This window comes from Sapajus apella, unplaced genomic scaffold (assembly GCF_009761245.1).
Source record: "Sapajus apella isolate SASKATOON/1434 unplaced genomic scaffold, GSC_monkey_1.0 scaffold19, whole genome shotgun sequence".
Classification (NCBI taxonomy): domain Eukaryota; kingdom Metazoa; phylum Chordata; class Mammalia; order Primates; family Cebidae; genus Sapajus; species Sapajus apella.
Window position 1 is genome coordinate 10,514,365 of NW_022436959.1, and position 24,125 is coordinate 10,538,489.

The following is a 24,125-nucleotide window of genomic DNA, read 5'->3' on the forward strand; positions in this document are numbered from 1 at the left end:
TGCTCTTTTGCCTGGGAATCTCCTGGTTTGTGGGCAGTAAAAATTTGTTTGGAAATGCGGTGATTACCCACCCTCTCCATTTTCGCTGGGAACTGCAATCCAGAGCTGTTCCTATTTGGCCATCTTGGATCATCCTCCCACTATTTTTTTTTAAGGCAGTCATTAGCTTCTTTAGGATATATTGGGCAGCATTGCATGTGTATGTGTGCATGATACACATATATATACATTTTACATAAACGTGTATGTGTTTATATGGGAGAGAACATTAATTGTATGTCTAAAGTCTTAAGATTCAAAGGCAATTCAAAGATGGCTAGCAATAGAACAAAAAGATTTCAATATGAATAAATATATAGTTTGTATAATAGATGTGTGGATTTTTTTAAATTTAAATTTAAATTCTTTTAGACACAGGTCTCACTCTGTCACCCAAGCTAGAGTGCAGCAGTGCATTCACAACTCACAGCAGCCTTGACCTCTTAGGCTCAAGCAATCCTCCTACCTCAGCCTCCCAAGTAGCTGCAGTAGATGTGTTTTTTTTAAAAAAGCTATGAATAAATTGAACTTTGCAATATCATAATTTAAATGTACCAGGGAAATGTCACTGTTTCAAGATAGTATGAAATAGGATTGGTGATTGTGGCCTGTAAGTTATTTTTATGGTTCAAAAGAGTTTTGAAATTTATTTTTCTTAGCAGCTAGCAAACTTCTCTACTTATGTTATACACATTCTTGATATGGAAAGGTCACCCCATTATATGTACACACACACACACAAAACACACACACACACACACACACACACACACACACACACACACACACACACACACACACACTGGAGACAAAGTCTGTGTTGCCCTGGCTAGAGTTCAATGGCACAATCTCAGCTCACTGCAACCTCTGCTTCTTGGGTTCAAGCGATTCTTGTGCCTCAGCCTCCCAAGTTGCTGGGAATACAGATACGCGCCACCACATCTGGCTAATTTTTTGTATTTTTCATAGAAACGGAATTGCCCCATCTTGCCTACGCTGGTGTTGAACTCCTGAGCTCAGGCACTCTGCCTACCTTGGCCTCCCAAAGTGCTAGGATTATAGGCATGAGCCACCATGCTTGGCCTCACCTATAATGTTGAACTAGTATTGCTGTCTTTTTATTCACTCTGTGCCTTAGCTTCCTTCAGTAAAGCTAATTAGAGCCAGTTGTCTTGTAGGATTTGGTGATGTGTATAATTCCCTTTATAGCAAATTCCACTGACAAGCAAATTCTTTTGCTTAATATCTGAAAAAGTCTTTAAATTGTAAGATTGCATTTTTAAAATATGCAACATACTGTATATCTATGCACTACATTGGAGATGTCAGCCTAAATTTTCAAATGTTAGTTATTGTTTTTAAGCTGTTACTCATTTTTAACATTACAGATGAATTTATTATTTCTAAATCAGGTTAAAATTATTACATTTTTAAATTGCAGTATTGGCTTTTAGTTATTTTGAAGACTATGTTGCATTAAAATGTAACTTGATATGGAACAGAGAATATTGCTACAAATAATTGAATTAGAAATAAAACTGGAAATCCTTTCCTCTCTGGTTTTTGTTTTCTCTCTCCTCCTCTTCACTACTGATTTTTTTTAAAGACCACTTATGTTTTCCCTGTTCTACTCTCTCCCATTTTATTCCTTCATTACTGTAGACTACCTTCTGCCCATACTACCTCTTCCCTGATATCTCAACAAGATCACTATATCCTCTTAATTTCTGTATTCAGTGAACAATTTCCAGTAGTTCTCTTTCTTGGCCTTTCTGAAACAACTTATACTATTGACTGTTGATTCATTTCTCTTCTAAAATTCTGTACACTTTCGGCTTCTAGTCAGAAAGTTCTCTCCTGATCCCTTCATATTACTCCTTTATAGCCTTCCTGTGTCCTCCTCTTTCTCTTAAGGAGGAATGAAAACTATAAGATGTAATCGCTTGGTTGATATTCCACCTAAATTTGACACAACTACAGTAGCCTCCCCTTATCTGAGGTTTTGCTTCTATGGTTTCAGTTACCCGCCAGGGTAACTGAAAATAGGTAAATTATAGTATAATAACATATTTGAGAGAGACCACATTAATTTAACTTTTATTACAGTATTATTAATATAATTGTTTTATTTTATTATTAATTGTTGTTATATTTTTACTGTGCCTAATTTATAAATCAAACCTTATCACAGTTGTATTTGTATAGGAAAAACCATAGTATATGTAGGGTTCAGTACTATCTCTAGTTTCAGGCATCCACTGGGGATCTTGGAATGTATTTCCCATTGATAGAGAAGGGAACATGACCATAACTAGAAGTTGTATATATGAAGTAGTTTTGTTGTCTTTATAAAAAAATCAATTTAATCTAAAAAATTAATTTCATTTACTGTCTTGGGTTAGGAAATAATTTATTTCTAGGCTTAATTTTTACTATTACTTTGACATGAATTTGCATTTTGTTTTCTTTGAAGTAGTTTCAGTTAGTTTAAAACTTCAACTAGTTTGAATTCCAAGGATTCATGGACTATTTGAATTGAAATAACTCTGTTAAGGAAATTTATGTTGGATCTTGAAGTACAATTTAATGTAATTCCTAAAAAGGGATCTGTCATATCATCTAATTGTTAGGGATGATTAGACTTTTTATTTTGTATCTTTAAAATATGTTTCTTTTAGCACAGAGCACTTTACTTACTGTATTGCTAATCACTTTTTAGTATGGAAATGCATCTTTTTTTCACTCAAAGTTTTGTTTTAAGCATTAAGATACTTTTTTTTGAGATTTTCTTCAAATGTAGAACTTTGAAGTAGCTGAGTACTGTCACTTTTACTTCACAAATAGGAATTCTCCAAATGGTTCTCTACATATAGGCCTCTTTTCTTGGCCAGAAATCTTGTATTTACCTTTATTTTAAAGATGGATAATAGGACTTGCTTTTGAATAAGCATTCTACAATCACTAACAAGACTTGTTCAAACCAAAAATAGGGATATATTTCCCAAGGAGGGTGAGCTCAATAAATCAGATGACTGGAGTTGGGAAGGATAGTAGTGAGCCTGTTTGTAAACTTTGGGTTTCTGAATGTTAATTGTAAGCTTCCTTTTTAAAAGGCCAGTGTTTGTAGAGCTTATCCTGTCAGCAATATCCTGTGTCAATTGTCAGGTCATGTTTAGCATGTGGAGATGTATTAATCTGCCATAGCTAGCACTGTAAGAGGCTGGGATAAAGAGAGGGCTCAAGCAGATGAAGAGGGATTAACTGTGTGGATTGAGCAAACTCCTCAATCACTGAACCAGTGATTTTACAAAGGATTAGCTGCTGCTTTTACAAATATTGATTACTGATTTGCTACTCAGAATGGAGATGACATAACTTGTGTGGTTGCCTTGTAGTGCGCTATGTGAAGTGTACATCATTCATATTAATGGATTTGTCATAGGCATTATAGAAACTGACAGATTGATTACAGCAGCAGTTGCTAGAGCTGTTATGGTTAAGGTTGTGTCAACATATCTATTAAAGCTTCAGTATTTTAGAAGTTTATAGTATAGCCATAAAATTCATTTCCCCAGGTGGAATTTGGAATACCAGTTATTGCCTGGCACAGTTATTTTTATGCATATTATTACATCATTTGGAAGACATTTAAATTGACGTAGAGCAAAAATACATTATTATGTTATTTTTGTAACATCAACAAATTTAGATTCATTTTGGAAAATCTGTCAGAAATGATAACTTTCTAAACAAAACATGTCTAGTTCATGTTGATATCCAACAATTCATTTGTATTTTTCCCAGATCAGGAATTGTTTTGAAGCCTTTGGCTATGTTTCTATAAGCACATGGAGACTTTTAGAAAATGTAGGAATATCTGGGTAATTAAAAGTAATGACTATTTTGTTTTCATTGAAGTAACTTTTTATTACTCTAAAAATTAGCAAGAATTAGAATTATCTGTATCAGAGAAAATGTTTAATTCTTTTAAGAAATCATTTGCCTTGAATGTTTTCTTTATGTCACAACAGGAAAGTTTTTCAGAGAGTTGAGTTGTATCTTAAAGGGTAAGTTTGACACTTTCTAGGCAATGAAAGTGGTGAGGAGTGGGTAAGTGGAGAAAGGTGAGGGAATAGCACATTTCAGGCAGAGTGAAAACTTGTGTGGGTACATGAGACGTGGCCTATTTAAAAAATAGCCAGGTGTATGAACATTCTCAAAGTAGTACCTTCACATGTGTTGAGAATATTGTTTTCAGATTGTATCATTGTACTATAAAACTATACTTGTATTGATTAAATTTTCTAGATTAACGGGTAGCATTTTTCTGGCTACAATTTTAATATATAAATTGATTTAAATGACTTAAAAGCCTATTTTTTGTTTTTTATTTTAAATATGTAAAATTTTTATTGTGTAATACACGCTTATAACAAAGTTGTTTCCCCTCTCCAAAAGAAAAAATAAAACATTCCCTATACTCCCTAGAAGTAAGAACTACTAACAGTTCTATGTGCTCTTCCAGACTTTTTTTCTGAGTTGTAAGAATATATATGTGCTGGAAAAAACATGGAAGCAGACATTTCTTAAATTTAAAAAAATGGTATAGCACGCCGGGTGCAGTGGCTTACGCCTATAATCCCGGAACTTTGGGAGGCCAAGGCAGGCAGATCACGAGGTCAGTCAGGAGATCGAGACCATTCTGGCTAACATGGTGAGACCCCATCTCAACTAAAAATATAAAAAATTAGTCAAGCGTGGTGGCACGCACCTGTAGTCCCATCTACTCGGGAGGCTGAGGCAGGAGAAATGCTTGAACCCAGGAGGTGGAGGTTGCAGTGAGCTGAGGTCACACCACTGCACTCTAGCCTGGGTGACAGTGTGAGACCCCATCTAAAAAAAATAGTATATCACTATATATATTAGTATACCTGTGTTTTTCAACCAACTATCATGGACATCTTTCTTCATTAGTATATATCTTTCCATATTAATACACACAGATCTATAGCATTATTTAGAATGTCTTCATAATATTCCTCTTAGCATTTTCCATCTTTCTGCTTTCACAAATGGTATATCTGTGAGTATTCTGGTTTATACACCATTACGTACCAGCACTTTAATTTGTAGGATGGATTCTTAGGAGTACATTATTAGGGTATTGTCATTCTCATCCACAAAGCTGTATTAAGCTATACTCCCCAAAAGGGGGTGAGTAGAGATGAGAGTACCATCTCTTCTTGCCCTCCTGTTTGATATTCTTAATCTTTGCAGTTTTTGCCAGTCCTATAAGTTAGTAAGTAGTATACTATTTTCATTTGTTTTTTTTTTTTTTAATTTTTAGTCAGGTTTATTCATTTGTTTGTTTATTCAGCAAAATTTAACAACCACTTCCTGTGTTCCAGGCCCTTAGGGATATAGCAGTGAACTAGACAGTTGTGGTCTCTGGGCTGATGGAACTTACATTCTAATAGAGGTGGGGGGAGCTGGGGAAAGACTACAAATCAATAAACACTCATCTCTTTTCATGTTTATTAACCTTTGTACTTATTCCATGAATTGCTTGGTTCATATCCTTTACCTGATTTTCTATTGACCTGTTCATTTTTTCTTATTAATTTGCAGTTCATTATCTATTGTGACATACATGTAAATGTTTTCTCCTAAAAATACACCTTGAAAAAGTCATCATTTGACAAGTTAATGACTGTACCAGTTCTTATCCATGTATGGAATTATAGTAGTACACCTGACTTCTTTGGTTGTTGAGAAAGAATTGGACTAAGTCTTAAATTTCCGTAATTCAGCATCCTCTGAAGAATTCATAAAAATTATTATTGTATTTTTAAAAGTACATTAGAACTGTGAGTCTAGTGTGACACTTGAATTTTAAGTCTTTTTTTGTATTTTGAATAGGTCATTTCATATTTCATATATTTATGAGCAAACTACAGATTGAGAGTTCAGACCATTTTATTGCCTTATCCTCCTCTGAGGTAACTGCCAGTGCCTTACAGGGCAAATGAGGGAGCACTGAACTGCTCTTGATGTGATGTTCAAGTGTGGCTGAACAGCACATCAGTTGTTGTGTCTTGTTAGCAATCATTTTGTTGTGCTAAGTGTTCCATGAGTTTCTTTTTCAGAGTCTTAATTTTGACATTTCTAATTTGAACTAAATAGTTAAAATTTCTTGGTGAAATTGTTCTGGTAATGACAACTCTTAATTGGGAGAAAAGGAGACCATGGCTGTGTCAGCTCTGGCAGACCCTGCAGTGAGATAGCCCACACAGTGAACGTATTACTTAATTGCCTTTTGAAGTCTTGCTTATAGTAAATATCAGTTTCTATATTTGTCAGGTTTTTTTGTTTGTTTGTTTGTTTGTTTTGCCCAGCCTGGAGTTCAACAGAGTGATCTTGGCTCACTGCAACCTCTGCCTTCCAAGTTCAAGCAATTCTCCTACCTCAGCCTCCAGAGTAGCTGGGATTACAGGCACATGCCACCATGCCCTACTAATTTTTATATTTTTAGTGGAGATGCGGTTTCACTATCTTGACCAGGCTGGTTTGAAACTCCTGACCTCAAGTGATCCACCCGCTTTAGCCTCCCAAAGTGCTGGAATTACAGGTGTGAGCCACCACTCCCGGCTACCTTTTTTTTAAATATGCTAAAATCACATAGCTAAATGGGCACTTTTAATATTACATATTCTGTCCCAATTTTCTTCCTTTTTATTATGTTTCTTCATGTTGATGGTTACAAAGTTGAGAACTGAACGGGAGTGTAATTGGGAAAGTAGATACTAAAGTGGAAAATAAATACAAGTATGGCCCCTTTGTTAGTCATTTCTTATGGTTATCTTACCTCTCATTCTTCTCCTTCCTGATTGGTTTCTTGAATCTCTTTATTAGTGGGGAATAGCAACTGATCATGAGCTTCTCAAAGGCAAGGACTGTAGCTGTACCTCTTGCCTCATCACAGTGCCTGGCACATATTAGGTGCTCAGTAACTGCCTGATGAATGAACAAACACATGGAGGTAACTGACTGCTTAATCCTGTTTTTTATTGCGAGTCTCTCTCCCTCTCTCTTTCTCTCTCTCTCTCACGACTACTGTGAAAGGTGTATTAAATGTTAACCAAATTATTTTAATGACCCCAAAGTTAGGTTGTTATACATAAAAATCATTATCTGCATTATCATTTATATTTCTGGCATTTTTGTTCCGTTTTCAGTGTTGTACTGATTGCAGAACTATGTTTTATCTATGTATTGATTTTTTTATTTTGCAGTGAACGTTAGCTTAGAGCATATTTTACAAATCCTATATACAAAACAAGGTTTTTAAATATACCATTCTGAGCTATATAGATGATTTTGTTTAAAATTATACTTCTACATTTGAAAAAAGTACGCTTGGTGATTTCCATGCACACTCAAGTTTCAGCCTATGATCCCCTTCCTCAGATTCTAGTGAAAAAGACATACTTATGACAATTATTTTAGCCTGATATTGTAAATACCACATGAATGCCTATGTCTGCCTTTCCGGCCAGTCTCACAAATGGCTGTTAAAGTTACTCCCCTTTGAAACTAAGGATCAGGAAAAGGATTAAGCATGTGGTATGCTTTTATTTCCAGAGTAAGAAGAAAAACTGGTACACATGAACTGTTCTAATATTGAAGTTTGAGTATGAATTCTCTAGTAATTTACTCAGTTATATGGATAACAATGCTTTATAATCCTTTCAGTTACCCAGGTGTACATATGGTTAACAGTGCATACTGAAGAGTAGACTCAGGCATTTTATCATTTTCAGTAACATGTTGTTCTGTGGACATTTTGTGGCTACAAAAGTAGGCATATGCTTAAAATTTTTACAGGCTAGAATTGTCTTGGCACTGAATTAGAACTTTACAGGTCAGTTGCTGATTTGTTTTTGTGTTAAGATGATCTTCATCCAGGTTTATGTCCCTACAAAGTCATTAAACTTTGTAAATTGATAAATAAGTGTATTAATTTCACCCCCAGCCTGACAGCTTATTCAAGGATATGGCTCTTGATTTAAGCCGCAACAAAAAAGAGTTTTGTTAGCTTCTTGCAGAGAATGAAGCTTTTTCTTGAGATTTAATATTTACCAGAAGTCTAATCAAGGCAAACAGGATTTTGGAATAATTCTCTGAAAATTGTGCAGGGTTTCTGTTCTTATATTCTATGATCTTTTCCTTGAGTGTAACAAAGCTGTTTGGGAGCTAGCTGTATATTTGGGTCTCCTAGTTTTGTATTCTTTAGAATTGCTTTTACTGAATTTCACTTTGGCATTAGGCTTTTGGCTCAATACGAATGATGCTATACAAAACAGCCCTATCAAACTTTTATTTTATATACTATAAAAATGTTATTGAGGACATTCAGAACACATGGGATAAATTTCTTTCTATTTCAGTACCAGGAGCCAGAAATAGTTGTGTTTTCTTCCCTGAACAATGATCTTTATTTATCTTATGGACAATGGCTCATATACTTTATTGTGTTTTTTGCTTCCTGTTGGTTGTTATAAAGCTTATAACTAAATTTTTGGCCCACTCCTCACAAGTGTAAATGACTTTGTAGTTCCAAGTTGTTTTCTGTTCCACTCTGACTTCTAATTTTGCCTTGATTTGAAAAAAAAAAAAAAATTGAAATAGTGACACAGAAAAGTTACGAGAATAACAAAAAGAGTTCCTGTATACTTTTCACCCCAATTCCCCTAACACTGGCATTTTTCTATATGGGTATTTGCTTTGTCACTTCCCCTCCTCCCCCTTCTTACCCTTCCCTTCTTTTCCATCTTCCATCTTCCCCCTCCCTCCCATCCTGTGTGTATACACATTGATAGCTTCTGTTTGCTTTTAATTTGCCTCACCAAGTGTATCTGTACAAATGCCTGTGAAATGCTTTTTGGGGGGAGAAGGAGGCAGTATATTACTTAATTAACAATCATAATAGATAAGAATATATGAATTTCATATCTATACTGAAAAAAGAAAGTTATAAAAAAGTCTCTTAGGTGGAAGGAAAACAAATTGTGTGTGTGTGTCTATAAGAGAGAGGGGAGAAAGATTACATACACATATGTTTTTAAGAAGATGCTTATAATTCCTTAAACCAAGGTAGGTACTTTGAATGACAGAAGAGGGGACGTGCCAAAACTTCTTGATTTAAATTAAAAAATTAGATACTTTCCTTCTTAAATAGAAACAGGTATACTATTTATTTATGAATACTAAAGCATGAAGAATGTTTGGGAATATATTTGCTTTAGTAATCAAGCTCAATTTAGTATATCAAATAATCAGAGTAAGACTGTGAAATAGAGTGAGAGCCTTAATTCAGCAATTTGCTATTAAAATAATAGTCATAAAATAATTTCATATGTGATAGTTTTCAAACTATGCATTTGTCGCTTATTATTTTTCTTATTTATTCATTCATATTAACCACCCCTCAATAATAAGGTTATTTTGAGAGATGGGAAAAGAATGACAATTGTTTATGTACCTATTCTTTTTCCTAAGACAAATAAAAAACATAAGTTTTATTATATTTTACAATGTAGAAGACATTATAACTCTGGATATTCCTATTTCAGACACTTAAGATATAATCTTATATTATTAGTGACCCTCAACTTTTTGTATAAAGAACAGGAAAAATAAATTAATAAAAATGAATTTAAAGAATATTACAAATTATTAAAATGTTACTTATAATCTGAAAATAATTTTAAAAATTTATACCTCAAAATACATAACATAAACCTGTTGCAAAAATAAGTAAATTAATGAAAGAATTGTCGTATGGCCTATGTAAAAATAAAGCATAGTTGAGTGGAAAGAAGCTAAAGAATTCAAACTAAATTATACTCATTTCTTATTTCTATGCAGTTTGCTAGAGGAATCTGCGTACAAAAGGGGCCTCTTTTTCCTTCCATAAACATCATTTTTCCCATTACTAATTTGTTCCACTTTTGTGTATATGTGTTTCTAAACCAAAATGGAAGTATTTCAAAAATACATTTTTAAGAAGCGATATTGAGCCAAAATCTTACAAATGAAACAAGAGCCCACATTTTAAATGTATGGTATATTGGCCGGGTGCGGTGGTGGCTCATGCCTGTGATCTAGCACTTGGGGAGGCTGAGGTCAGGAGTTTGAGACCCAGCCTGGCCAACATGGTGAAACCTCATCTCTACTAAAAATAAAAAATTAGCTCGTTGTGGTGGCACATGCCTGTAATCCCAGCTACTTATGAGGCTGAGGCAGGAGAATTGTTGAACTCGGGGGTGAGAGGGTAGAGGTTGCAGTGAGCCAAGATTGCACCACTGCACTCCAACCTGGGCAAAAGAGACTCCCTCTCAAAAAAAATATGGTATATTAAAATATATCATATTACACTTAGGGAACTAATATTAAATAATAGTGATTGCTTTAATGCCATAGAAAAGTAATGCAATGATGTTGTCTGACTCGGTTTCTATAGATAGCATTCACTTATTCCATCATCAGTGGAACATAGCATTTCAGAAAATTGGCTTTTGGGTAGGTCCTGGCTCCACTTATTGTGTGTGACCTTGATTTCTGATTGGTAATACAGAATTAGTAATACTTACCTCTTAGGGTTCTATGATGATGAAATGCGATGATGATTGGTATCATCATCTTTACCTAACTCATGGTAAAGGCTCAATAAATGTTAACTGTTGTAATGCTTATATTTGTAATCATGCCACTGATAGTGCACTTAAAAAATATTTAAGCTTGTAGTGTAGAGATAATAGAAACAGTTGTGTTTGATACAGAGATAGCATAGATAAGAAAGAAATAGGACTTATTATTATTATTATTATTATTTGAGGCGGGGTCTCTCTCTGTTACCCAGGCTGGAGTACAGTGGTACTATCATATGCAGCCTTGAACTCCTGGGCTGAAACGATCCTTCTACCTTCTGAGTAGCTAGGACTACACATGTGAGTCATTATGGTTGGCTAATTAATACATTTTTTATAGAGATGGGGTGTTACTGTGTTACCCAGGCTGTCTCAAACACCTGGCCTCAAGTGATCCTTCTGCTTCAGCCTTGCAAAGTGCTAGAATTACAGGTGTGAATTATTGCCCCCAGCTGAGGACCTATTATTGTTACTGTTTAATTTTTTTTTTTTTTTTGAGATAGAGTCTCAATCTGTAGCCCAGGCTGGAGTTCAGTGGATCTCGGCTCACTGCAACCTCCGACTGACTCCCAGTTCCCTGTTCAAGCAATTCTCCTACCTCAGCCTCCCAAGTAGCTGGGATTACAGGCATGAGCCACCATGCCCAGCTAATTTTTTTATTTTTTAGTAGAGAGGGGGTTTCACCATATTGGCCAGTCTGGTCTTGAACTCCTGACCTCATGGTCCGCCTGCCTCAGCCTCCCAAAGTGCTGGGATTACAGGCGTGAGCCACCATGCCCGGCCTACTGTTTAAATTTTATACATAAATTGTTTGACTTTTCTTTTAAAATGCCATCAACAAATTTTCAGTGAAGCTGAGTTTATGTTTTCTAGTTTTCTACTTCGGGTAATATTTAGAAAAGAGCCTGGCACATAATATAGACTGGTAAAATATTGTTTAATATATGAGTTAAGAGCATCCCTTTTCATTTATGCTAATCTTTACTACACATAATGCTGTCAAATATTTGTTCATGCATCAGATTTGCTTTGCGCCAAATATCTATAATTCATGTTTTCTTTCTAGTGGTTTATATTTTCATCTTTCTTTTTTTCTTGTGTATGGAACAATGGACTTGTGGCAAATTTGAGTTGCCTTTTAAAAATAGTAGTAGTAATAAGAGGTAACATTTCTTAAGTGCTTTCCTACTAAATCCCCACAGTAACTCTCCATAGTATGCCTTCCTAATACCTACACTGAAAGATTTGAAAACTAAAGCTTAATGAAAGTGAGTAACTTGCTAAGTCACAGAGCTGGTAGCCAACCTGCAATCTGAATACAAACCCAGGGTTTTGAACATGATTCTAAAATGCAGTATCACTTTGGGGGCACCTTTATTGTGGTAAAGAGATGCATTAAATTAAAACCCAGTTCATAATTGTATATATTTAATTTTATAATATTTAGATTCTGTGAACATTTTGATATATTTAAAATTACATTTTTAACTTAAGGAGAAATGTATTCCATTTTAAGCTTGCATCTCATTTTCTTAAAGTGTGTATTATAGACTTTTAAAAAAGACTATTATTTTTCTGAATCTAATGCTTTACTTGCTGCAGAGCAGATGACAACGATATAGGCAGATAAAGAGTAGCTGAGGAGTTATTTTATGTGGAAGGTAAATTTTGATTTAAATTCTTTATGTGGAATCTAAAGATCTATTATTTAAAAGTAGCCTTTGCCAAAATATGAAAACACAGAGGGTGCTCTGTATTATAAATATATAAACTAGTAGTCTTGTCTCTAAAGTAAAATTTCTCATAGTTAACCTGATTTTTAAATGATTGATTCAGTATATTGATATGCTATCTTCCCTGGAAATAATGGAGAGATTCTTATAAGGTTTTCCACAAATTAATAACTCTAGAATTTTTAGATAAAAACCATATTTAAAAATAATATAAGGAGCAAGTGTAATATATTTTAACAATGTGATAACTGGTGGTTTATCGTTAGACCAACTAGAAATCTTAAAGAGATTTTTTTTTTACATCTACTTTTATGAGAAAGGGACAGCAGTTCTATATTAAAGATTTATCTAAAGAAGCAATCTTCAGATATGTAATAAGATAGTTCAGCTTCTGGTCATATACATAAGTGTATGTTAAAGTAAAAGAAGCAGTTTTAAATGAATGGAGAAGGATAATTGGACTCTGTGTCATATAATTCACATATGCTATTGATCTGTGACTTTTTGAACATTTTTTTAATGGATGTTAGTGAACACAATTGATTTCAGGTTTCTTTTCATTATTCTGGAGCCTTGCCATTAGAATTTTTCACATTTTGGTAGATTTCTACAAAAATTAGTAGCAGCAAGAAAGAAAGGAAGGAAGAAAAAAAGGAAAGAAAAGGAGAAAAGAGGAGAGGAGGGGGAGGGGAAAGAGGAAGGGGAGAAAGGGGAGAAAAAGGAAGGAGAGAAGAAGAAAAGGGAGGAAGAGGAGAGGAGGAAGAGATATAAAATAGACCTATTGAAGGCATAGTGGAATTTGCCACTCCAACTCCTTTAGAGTTAAAGGCAAACTTGAATTAGCCTCATGGTTATTCTGTTTTTGCTTGGTAGACATCAAAATGACTGGCCACTTTACAGAGGAGGGAGGAGATTAGCAGATGGTAAACACTTGAGTTGTAACCTCTGCTTTTACACCAGTGTAGTCACATGGGCTGCTGTATCAGTTTTTAAAGCCTTTTCCCCAAGGCATGATAACCCTCCTGAGAATTCTGTGGTTCTACTAATTCAGAGTTGACCATCTTTATGTAAAAGCATGGTGTGAGATTTTTTATTTTTTCTTAAAAGAAATAATCATGATAGGCTTAGAGATCACCAGTACTAGTATATTCACTGGTGAATCCCGTCTGAAGAAAGTAGTAGTGCTACGATGAGAAACAAGCTTTTTGAAAAGACTGTGCTAAAATAACATAATTTGTCCTCTTTTAGAGCTGTGGCAGTGGTTATTTGAGATGCCTGTTGAATATTTAATATTTTCTTTTTGCTACTAAAAATACTGATAAACAGATTTGAAATTCAAAATTTCCCACATGGAGGGGAGAATTATTCAAATATGAAAAATATTTAATTTATATATTTCCTCTCAGGCCAAGGTTCTAGATGGATATGAAACCTTTTAAATGGCATAAAACAGTTCTATGCAAGATGTAAAGGAAACTACTAGTTCTACAAAAAATATGTTGTGAACAATTTCCACATTGATATCATTGAAACTTAAATCCACCTTGGACCTTAGCCATTTGCTACTGAAAGAAAGTACAAGAAAAATATTAGTCTGGATATATTTCATGAAGTCCTAGAATTGGGAGGGCTTTGGAGATTATTGAACCTAATTTTTTCAGATTTTAAAAGAAGTAATTGAGTCCATAGAGGCTAAGTGACATGTTTAAGGTAAAAAAAAAAAAATGTATAAAATTGGGATTTCATTACAGATTTAACCTCTGCCATGGATTTTGAAGTCAGTATCAATGTAAAGCTGAGCTTCTGGATATATGCTACACCACCAAAAATTTTTATTTAATATTTATATCCAAGCTAAGTGTAGATTTCTCTTCTTTGTTGGTGCATAGTATTCTTACTTTGTTTTGGTTCTTTGTTTACTTTGCAGATTGCTAGTGAATTTTTATACTTAAAAGAGATTAGAATAAGAAACAAAGTGTCTGCATCCCTGCATCTTTGTATCTATTACATAATTTCTAGAAACAGGGAAAATAGCATCTAAGTTTATGTGTGCTATTAAAGTGAAATTAAACTGCACTTGTGGAATGAAGAATTCTGAGCCAGTCACAGCTCTAGGAACTGAGGCTTATTTATGGACTACTTCTTAAAGCTAAGTAGTGAATGTACCTTTCAGCCAAAAATTTCAGTAAGATAGTGGACATTAACTGGAAGGATAATGGAAGCAAAACAGAAAGCATTTCTCTACCTTTGTACAAAATTACAATGCATTGGGTTTGTATTGGTATTATGACATACTGGCACCTGAAAATGTACTTGCATTCTCTTTACCACTTCTTAAGAAAAATGAACTAGAATTGGAGAAGCTAATCTAGATAATAAAATAACCACTGGTGGATAGGTGAAAGTATCACCATCATGAAATAACATATTTGGAGAATCGAAGCCTAATATATGTTTTAAATATAAAGCAATCATTAAGTGGGTAAATACTTTTTTTAAAAAATGGGTCTATTGGCAAGGCATGGTGGCTCATGCCTGTAATACCAGCACTTTGGGAGGCCAAAGCAGGCCTATTACTTGAGCCCAGTAGTTTGAGATCAGCCTGGGCAACATGGTGAAACTTTGTCTCTACAAAAAATGCAAAAACTAGTCAAGCATGGTGGTATGCACCTGTGATCCCAGCTACTCAGGAGGCCAAGGTGGGAGGATCGCATGAGCCCAGAGGGCAGAGGTTGCAGTAAGAAAATCATGCCACTGCACTCCAGCCTGGGCTGCATTTTTGGAAGTTTACTACATGAGTTGAGAAGAGAAAAAAGGAAGCACTATCTACCTCCAGGAGGTGGCCAATTTATGGAGGTCAGTATCACAACTATTAGGTGAAAATGAAGAATTTTAAAAGGCTTAGATAAATTTGTAGATGCTTTATTTGTATGAATTGACAGGAAAAAAGATATGATTGTATGGTTGAGAACAAATTTATTCTTTACTTTTTGCAGTTCAGGGAATGCAGTCACATCATGTGGTGACACAGAATATTTGACTAAATGGTCAGCATCTTGACTCAGAGTGAAAATTCTTAACAAACGATAACAATCTTCTTAAAAGTATCTTCCCTTTCTTTTCCAATATAAGGGAAAAGGAAACTTCAGTTGCATATAGGTGGTAGGAAAAATTACACTAGTTGAAAGCTTAGTGTTCATGTTGAAAACTATATAAATGCCAATTAAAAAAGGGAAAATCGAAGGTAGCAAAAGGTGAAACTCAGAAACCCAGTCGTAACTTTGCATAAAGTCGAGATTAAAGAAGAGTGAACATATGGCAATGAAGCCAATAATGTGATTTATTTATGATAAAATAGTAAAAATAAGGCTTTGGATTCCTTAGAAGTCTAGCATTTACATTGATCACTGAAGTTGTATATCAAAAATTAAAAATAATGAAAACATCTCTATTTTGAAAATTCTCTGAATCATTGCACTTTGGTAGTGATGTCTCATGCTGTCTTAGAATAATTAATGCATTTAAAGAGGTGTCAGACTGGGATATTGTGTGTGTGTGTGTGTGTGTGTGTGTGTGTGTGTGTGTGTGTGTGTGTGTGTGTGTGTGTATGTATTAGGAGACACATCAATGTTAGGGAAGACCCAGGAATATAGTGTATTGAGGTACCAAATACTGGACAAAATTGTGAATTAACATTTGTTCATTTAGATTTGAGAAAAGAGGTATAAAAAAGAAAGGACCATTAGACCTCTCTTTCCCCTCAACTCTAGCTCTTTCTCTCCCCCAACTCTCTCTCACTTTCATTCCCTCACCTACTCAAGGGACTTGTATGCTGTTCTAGGCCTTGTCTTCTGAGTGAAGCTTCTGTGGTCTAGACACATTTTTTTTCTACTTTTCTTTGTCCTACATACAGTTAATGCAATTGTCTACCCTGTTAATGCCAAGGCTGACTTTAGACCTGACCAACCTAACACCTGAAATTTGCCTGAATGATACCTCCTACCACAGAGTTCATATTTTTCTCTGAAATTAAAATACTTTTCATTTTGAAATAATTTTTAATTGTTAAAACCTTTTAAAATATAAAACATTCTTAAGGATATTTCAGGCATTTAAGCATTCTAGTGTTTTTCATCCTGTATTCAAGAAAAAAAGATAGTTTTTTTTTATTATTTTTGTTTTGTTTTGTTTTGTTTTTTTTTGAGACGGAGTTTCGCTCTTGTTACCCAGGCTGGAGTGCAATGGCGCAATCTCGGCTCACCGCAACCTCCGCGTCCTGGGTTCAGGCAATTCTCCTGCCTCAGCCTCCTGAGTAGCTGGGATTACAGGCAGGCGCCACCATGCCCAGCTGATTTTTTGTATTTTTAGTAGAGACGGGGTTTCACCATGTTGACCAGGATGGTCTCGATCTCTTGACCTCGTGATCCACCCGCCTTGGCCTCCCAAAGTACTGGGATTACAGGCGTGAGCCACCGCGCCCGGCCTGTTTAATAAAATCATCAAGAGTGGGTAACACCTTAGTCTTAAGGTAATTTGTTTGTTTGAGATGGAGTTTCGGTCTTGTTAGCCAGGCTGGAGTGCTATGGCGCGATCTCGGCTCACCGCAACCTCTGCCTCCTGGGTACAAGCAATTCTCCTGCCTCAGCCTCCTGAGTAGCTGGGACTACAGGTGCGTGCCACCATGCCCAGCTAATTTTTGTATTTTTAGTAGAGATGGGGTTTCACCTTGTTGACCAGGATCGTCTTGATCTCTTGACTTCATGATCCACCCACCTTGGCCTCCCAAAGTGCTGGGATTATAGGGGTGAGCCACCGTGCCCGGCCATAATTTGTTATTTTCATACTTTGTATCTTTTCCCCGCTTTTTAAATTCTAGTATCCATATCTGAAGTTTGCTGTATTATGTCTACTATATACAGTTTGTTTTTAAGGCAAAAGCTTTAAGGCACATTCTAGAATTCTTGAATTATCTTTTAGAAACAGTTACCTTATGAATAAAATATCAACCTAAATATAGGGTAGTTTGGATTTCACTATTGTCTTCTTTTCTGAATTGCTGGGAATATAGGCACTTGATACTTGTTTATTTGACTTCATCGTGACCTTGTTATCATTTTGAATGCTTCAGATTCTCGAATTGCACATTGAAAGAAGACCCATTCCTTGCTTAGTTGCCCTTGTACAGTGTCAATTTTAATGTCTAATATTTTGAGCTGCTTGAGAAAAGTAGGATTATCATATAAGACATATATACCCATTTTATAAAAAGAAAACTTGTATTTCTCAGTTTGTACCTTATTTCCTTGGGTACTGAATATTTGTGGCCACTTAAGCAAAGCCATGTAATAAATTACTGTAGCATAGTCTGATCCCTAAAATATGGGTTAATTTTTTTTCTCCCCGTAGGATATAATTTTTTTTCATTAACCACTTTCACTTAAGTAAAAGGACATCTTTTAACTGCTTTAGAAGTAGCCACAATGCTTAACTTGTATAGTTGCTGAATCATGCTTTTTCCTGTCTTTCTTTCTGATTAACTTTCTCTGAGCAACTTCGTCTTATATTTACATTAGCATCCACTCATTTGAACTAATAGTTACAGTTACAGTAACATATAACAATATTTAACTGTAATAGTTAATAAAAGCTAACATTTACTGAATGCCTACTGTGTGCCAAAGGACTAAGACCCAGGGCAAAACTCTTTTTTAGGACAAGGTTTGAATTTTAATAGTGAAGCTGAGAATATGCCGGAATGTTGTATAATTGGCTGTGTTGCATAGTGAGATAATGTAATTTCAGTGTATGGAAAACATGTGACAGCTCTTTGTTGTTGCCTGCCACATAGGCTTACATTAGCCTTAATTTCCTGTTCTTCATATATCATTATGCCTATATTTTTATAGTCTTGTTTATACCAGTCTGAATCTTCCTAAATGATGACATAGCATTAATCATTGTAGGTACAGTGATATGAGGTCTAAATTATGTTAGAATTCATGTTTTTTTTTTTAAAGGAAATTATGACTTTTTTGAATCTTATAACAGATTTTCCATTCCTACCATCAAAAAGAATTGTCCATATGCTCATGGTGCTGTACAAACCAAATACCGTTTGTGTTTTAAAGAATTCACATGGCTATTAAGCAAATCCTGGATATTGGACAAATAGCAATAAAGGTTTAAAAAAATGAAGTTTCAGTTAAAAAAAACTTACTCCCCACCCCCAGGGATGAAATCAAAGCATGAATTTAGAATTCGGAATAAGTATTGCTTATGACATCAAATTTTATTGTGATGTATCAGGTGGAAATTTTACCAACATTTTTCTTAAAGCAAAAAACTCAGGCTATGTGTATATTGAATGCTAGTACATTCTAATTTCCCTTCTCCTTCTCCTTTTCCCCAACTTCCTCTTCCCTCTCCCTGTTTCTCATCTCTCTCTCTCCTTCTTTTTGATCAGTAATGTTTTAGAGTTGAAAGCTATGCTAAGGGTACCCATTTCTTTTCAGAATAATTTAACTTTTCTTCTTAAGATTTTGTGAGCATCCATTCCGTATGTAAAGAGCATTTATTATGCCCAATGGAAGTGAGAGAGTTGTGGGACTACCCCTTAATAAGACCAAATCATACCACAAATATCCACCTTAGTTTAGTGGTTGAGCAGGACTTGTTTATATATTTGTTTATATATTGTTTGTATATTCAATAAATATACATTTATTGAACAGCTATTAAAATATGTACACTGACTTTCCATAAAATTTCATATACATTTCAAAACCAGGGCAATATTTTAAATATGTTTTAATGATACTATGTTGTGTTTACTGAGTGAAATTGATCCACCATGGAGCTGAAATTAGTACTCTTAATTTTAAGCTTTATTTCTTAAGAAAAAATATTCATGACTTTATAGCTACTGTGATCCCCATGATATTAAAAAAAAAAAAGTTGGTAAAATTCTGTGATGAGTTTGTGTATAATAAACTTCTATCAAACCCATTCTATTTTTTTAATTTTTAATTTTTGTGGGTACATAGTAGGCATATTTATGGGGTGCATTAGATATTCTGATACAGATATACAATGCATAATCACATCAGGGTAAATGAGGTATCTATCCCTTCAAGCATTTATCCTTTCTTTGTGTTACAAGTAATCCAATTATATTTGTTTAGTTGTTTCATTTCTATTTTTATTTATTTATTTAGATACAGGGTCTCACTCTATTGCCCAGGCTGCAGTGTGGTGGCACAATCATGGCTCACTGCAGCCTTGAACTCTTAGGCCCCCTTCCCACATCTCTACCCCCCTCCTCCTGTGGCTGAGACTGCAGGCATGTACCACCATGCCCAGCTAATTTGTAAATTTTTTTGTAGAGATGGGGGTCTCACTGTGTTACCCAAGTTGGTGTCAAACTCCTGGGCTCAAGAGACCCTCATTCCTTAGCCTCCAAAAGTGCTGGAATTGTAGGCATGAGCCATCACGCCCAGCCTCTTAGTTATTTTAAAATGTACAATAAATTATTGTTGACTATAGTCACTCTGTTGTTCTATCAAATACTAGATCTTATTAATTCTAATTATATTTGTACTCAACACATTTTCTATCCTAAGCTGTACCAAAACCATTTCCACTGGATGTATTCCATACAAATTTTATTTTGATTGGTTATTTTGACTTGCTAGAGTTCTAGTAAAATGCTGAGGATAACTATTATATTTCTAATGAAGTTTACAAAAATATTGAACACTTGTAAAATTGAGTAACCTATCATCCATGACCGTGAATAATCAACTTTACTTTAGCTTGATTTAAAAACTTTTTTTTAGGAATCCAGTATTTGTAATAGTTTTATCAGATCTATCTAGTTTTAAACTCTTAAATTACCTAGAAAAACCTAAAGCATACTCACTCAGTGGAATGTCTGTAAGGTTTCTCTGTGAATACAAACAGAGAATATTTGCTATGGCCTCAGAAAAACAAGTTTCAGCATTTGATTCTAGGGGAAAAGCATTTTATGTTTTACTTGGTAGGAATAGGGATTATGCAGGTAAGAGTCAATATACATTGAAATTCTTAAAGAATTAATCCAATATAAATATAAAGAAGCTATGATTTATTTGAAATTCTTAACCTCTCTTTCAGGGATTTATTACATTTATTTATAATAGTTTCTTAGTCCTGTATTTTGGGAGGCTATATTAAGATATAGGAGTACAGAACTTTTTTTTTTTTTTTTTTTTTTTTTACTTTTGAGACTTATGGGAGTAATAGAGGGGATTAATCTATGGAATAGATCTGAAACAAGGCTGATAGACTTAGATTTAAACAATTTCAGTAATTAAAAGCACACTGAATCTAATGAGATCTGGCACTTGTTTTTTCTGAAAACTGCTTTTTTTTTCTCTCTCTCCAACTTCTTACAGGAGCCCAATTTCCTCCAATTGCAGCACAGGACCTTCCTCTTGTTCTAAAGGCTGGCTACCTTGAAAAACGCAGAAAAGGTAAACTTTAGGTTCTAATGAAAAAATCTAAAAATGGTTTCGTCCTTAGATAGAGCATGTTTGTAGTATATATGTGGAGGCAATGTTCTTTTTAGGTTATTGAAGAGTTTTAAGACTGTAAGAAAATCTGGATGACATTATCCAGACCACAAAATATAGTTCTTAGCTTTAAATAAATTTTAATTAGAAAACAATAGGTCATGTTTTCAGTTGTCAACCTTGATTATTTGTAAATTATTCAGGAGCTGTTTCCTGCCTCTTAAAGGAAGGCTGCAGGCCGTGACTATATTCTTAAGCATGGGATTTCTCACCAATATCTCACTGGGCTCAGCAGCAGGTTCTCCTGTGTCTGACCTGGCATGCACCATGGTTCAGATCAAGCCTGGCAGCTTGTCTGCCATTGTCTATTTTTCATTTCAGTGTTCCTCTCCATCGGTTATGATAATTGGGAGTTGACCATATGGTCTCACTCTTTCAACACCGATATTTAATGGACATGAAATATGGAGGTGGTGTTACAATGTAAGAAATGAAAAGCAGACAGTCTTTTCACTACCATTCTGCTTATCTCTCTGGTAGTCCCTTTGGGCTTTTCTATTTATATATCATTTTGCTTTTCTTACCTTTCTTGGCTGAATTTTAAAACTGGAAGAGATAACAGAAATAATCTAGGTTAGCTCCCCCGCTTCCTTTTATAACAGATGAGAAACTGAGACCCAGATGGATCAGTTATCTCAAGATTGCATAGTCAGATGCTTCTTTGACTATCCCTGTCAGAAAACTTTGTTAGCCGTGCTGTTGCTCCCGTAAGTATGGCAGCCCCATAGCTACTTTACTTTATTCTCTTTAGCTTGTTGGTTTGTTGCTGTTTTGTCTCTTGGAAAAGAAGATACAAATTAGTCATAGAATGTTAGAGCTCAAAGGAAGCTTTGAAATCATATTAACTAACTTTTTCTGTTACAGTAAGGAAATGGCCTTACATTTTCCCCTCTTTATTGCAGATCACAGCTTTCTGGGATTTGAATGGCAGAAACGGTGGTGTGCTCTCAGTAAAACGGTATTCTATTATTATGGAAGTGATAAAGGTAGTGTTGGTGTCCAATTATATTAACTACTATTGTGTAAGAATTTTTTGGCCATCCCTTCCTTCTCTTTTGGGTACAGAGTAACTGAAGATGACCAGATAAATAATAACTGAGTATTTTAACAATTATAATCTTATTAATTTGATTCATTTCATTATTTGACAAATGCTCCAAATACCAAAATGCCCTCACAGCTAAAACAATTGTGTTGTATTGAATTAGAAAAGAGAGTAAAATAACTTTAATCTGCCTGGCCTTTTATCTTAGGATTTATTTATTTTCCAGCCTACAGTTGTAGAATTTCTGGGAACGTTAAGAACATAGGGCTGTGAGAGTTTCAATGGCAGAAAAATAGATTATTTTCCTTAAATATTTTAAATGAAAATTAGATAAAATTAAATATGCACAGCCCCTTTCTTAGCTCTCTTTACAGATTTAAGGAATAACAGCAAACATGTATATAGAATTTACTACGTACTGGGCACTCTTCTAAGCACTCTGTTTAAAGTGCATTAGCTATATTAACTTGTTTAGCTCACAACAACTCTGCAAGTACTATTATTGGCACCATTAATTTTACTTTTAGGAAAACTGAGAACAGAGAGGTTAAATGACTTGTTCAAGGTCACAGAGTTGGAAAATGGCAGATCTAGGAATTTTTTTTCCTTTGTTTTTAAGTGACAGAGTCTTCCCTTGGTGCCTAGACTGGAGAGCAGTGGCTTTTCACAGTTGCAGTCATCACACCCTACGGCCTCAAACTCCTGGGCTCAAGTGATCTGCCTGTGTCAGTCTCCCAGGTAGCTGGGAATACAGGTGCACACTGCTGCACCCAGCTCATATTTGAGATTTTAACCTAGGGAGTATGGTTAAGAGTCCATGTTCTTAACCACTATTGTCACTACATTAATTTAAAAATAATAAGATACATTTTGTAACTTCATTGTTAATAAAGATCTCAGTCCCAGTTCACATAAACCTATTATTTGAACACATGAAGCCACAAAATAATGAAATGCAAAGATTGTAAGCTTTCTGAGTTGCGCTTTATTCTAGAGAAAACAGGCTAGGAGTTGAGTATTATAAAGTAAAGGTTATATCGAAATAACGTTCATTTCCAGAAAGGACACTTTAAGGAGAAAAAGACAAAGTATCACTGAGTGTAAGCTTTCCTATGGAATTGTTATCAGTGTTGTTTGGAAATTTTTTTATTTGACTTTACTTACAGTTTTTGGAGGTTTTTTCCTCTGTTCTAAAAACTTACAGTAAGATTGTCATATTTCAGATAAGTCTGAAATACTTACCTAATGCTAGAAGTTGTTCTTACCTTTTGGCTAGTGAGATTAACTAATTAATTTAGTAGGTAGTTTGCATTCCATCACTAATTTACAGTATGTTCAAATGTACTAATCGCATTAGTGAAGTGTAAACTGTGTAAACAGCTATAAACAAGCATCTTTCTTCTGCTAAGCGTCAGTAGTGAAGTAGGTCAGAAAATTTAGAGTCCAAGTTCAGTTACAATTATCATAGAAATATGGTTTTGTATCATATTGTAAATTTTGATCAAGATATTACCTGTCCACAAAATATCCTCTTTTTCACCATACCAGGGGAGGGAGGTTTCAAATCCTTGTGACTTTGATTCAATTAGGCTTCTCATTTCTAATTTCTTTAAGAATCAATGAATACTAATGTCAGTGTTTCCTCCATTTCTAGTCCTGACTGGCATACAATAATGGTTAGGCCAAAGATTAGCAAGAGTTTTCCCAAAACCCAAAGCATGCTAATATTTACTTCAAACACTGATATAATATATTCAATGAAAACATTTTAATTAGAATTATTTGGATATGAGTTACATTCCTTTTTTTTCTTTTTTAGAGATGAGGGGTCCTCACTCTGTCACCCAAGCTGGGTGCAGTGGTGTCCTCATAGCTCACTGCAACCTTGAATTCTTGGGTTCATTTTTATTCTTATTTGATGAGACCTAATGTTAGTAACATTCTTTGTAATTTGCATTTTAACTACTTTGTGATCCATTTAGCCCTTTCT

At 34.7% G+C, this 24,125-nt stretch overlaps 1 protein-coding gene across 3 annotated transcripts in view; it reads left to right on the forward strand.

The window, feature by feature from the left end:
• SKAP2 (src kinase associated phosphoprotein 2) overlaps positions 1–24,125 on the forward strand; it is a 222,209-nt gene that overhangs the window by 116,254 nt on the left and 81,830 nt on the right. For all 3 annotated transcript variants that reach the window (XM_032286940.1, XM_032286939.1, XM_032286938.1), the window contains exons 5-6: positions 20,914–20,991; positions 21,993–22,076. In XM_032286940.1, coding sequence (XP_032142831.1) covers positions 20,914–20,991; positions 21,993–22,076 — 162 coding nt within the window. The remainder of the gene's footprint in view (positions 1–20,913; positions 20,992–21,992; positions 22,077–24,125) is intronic.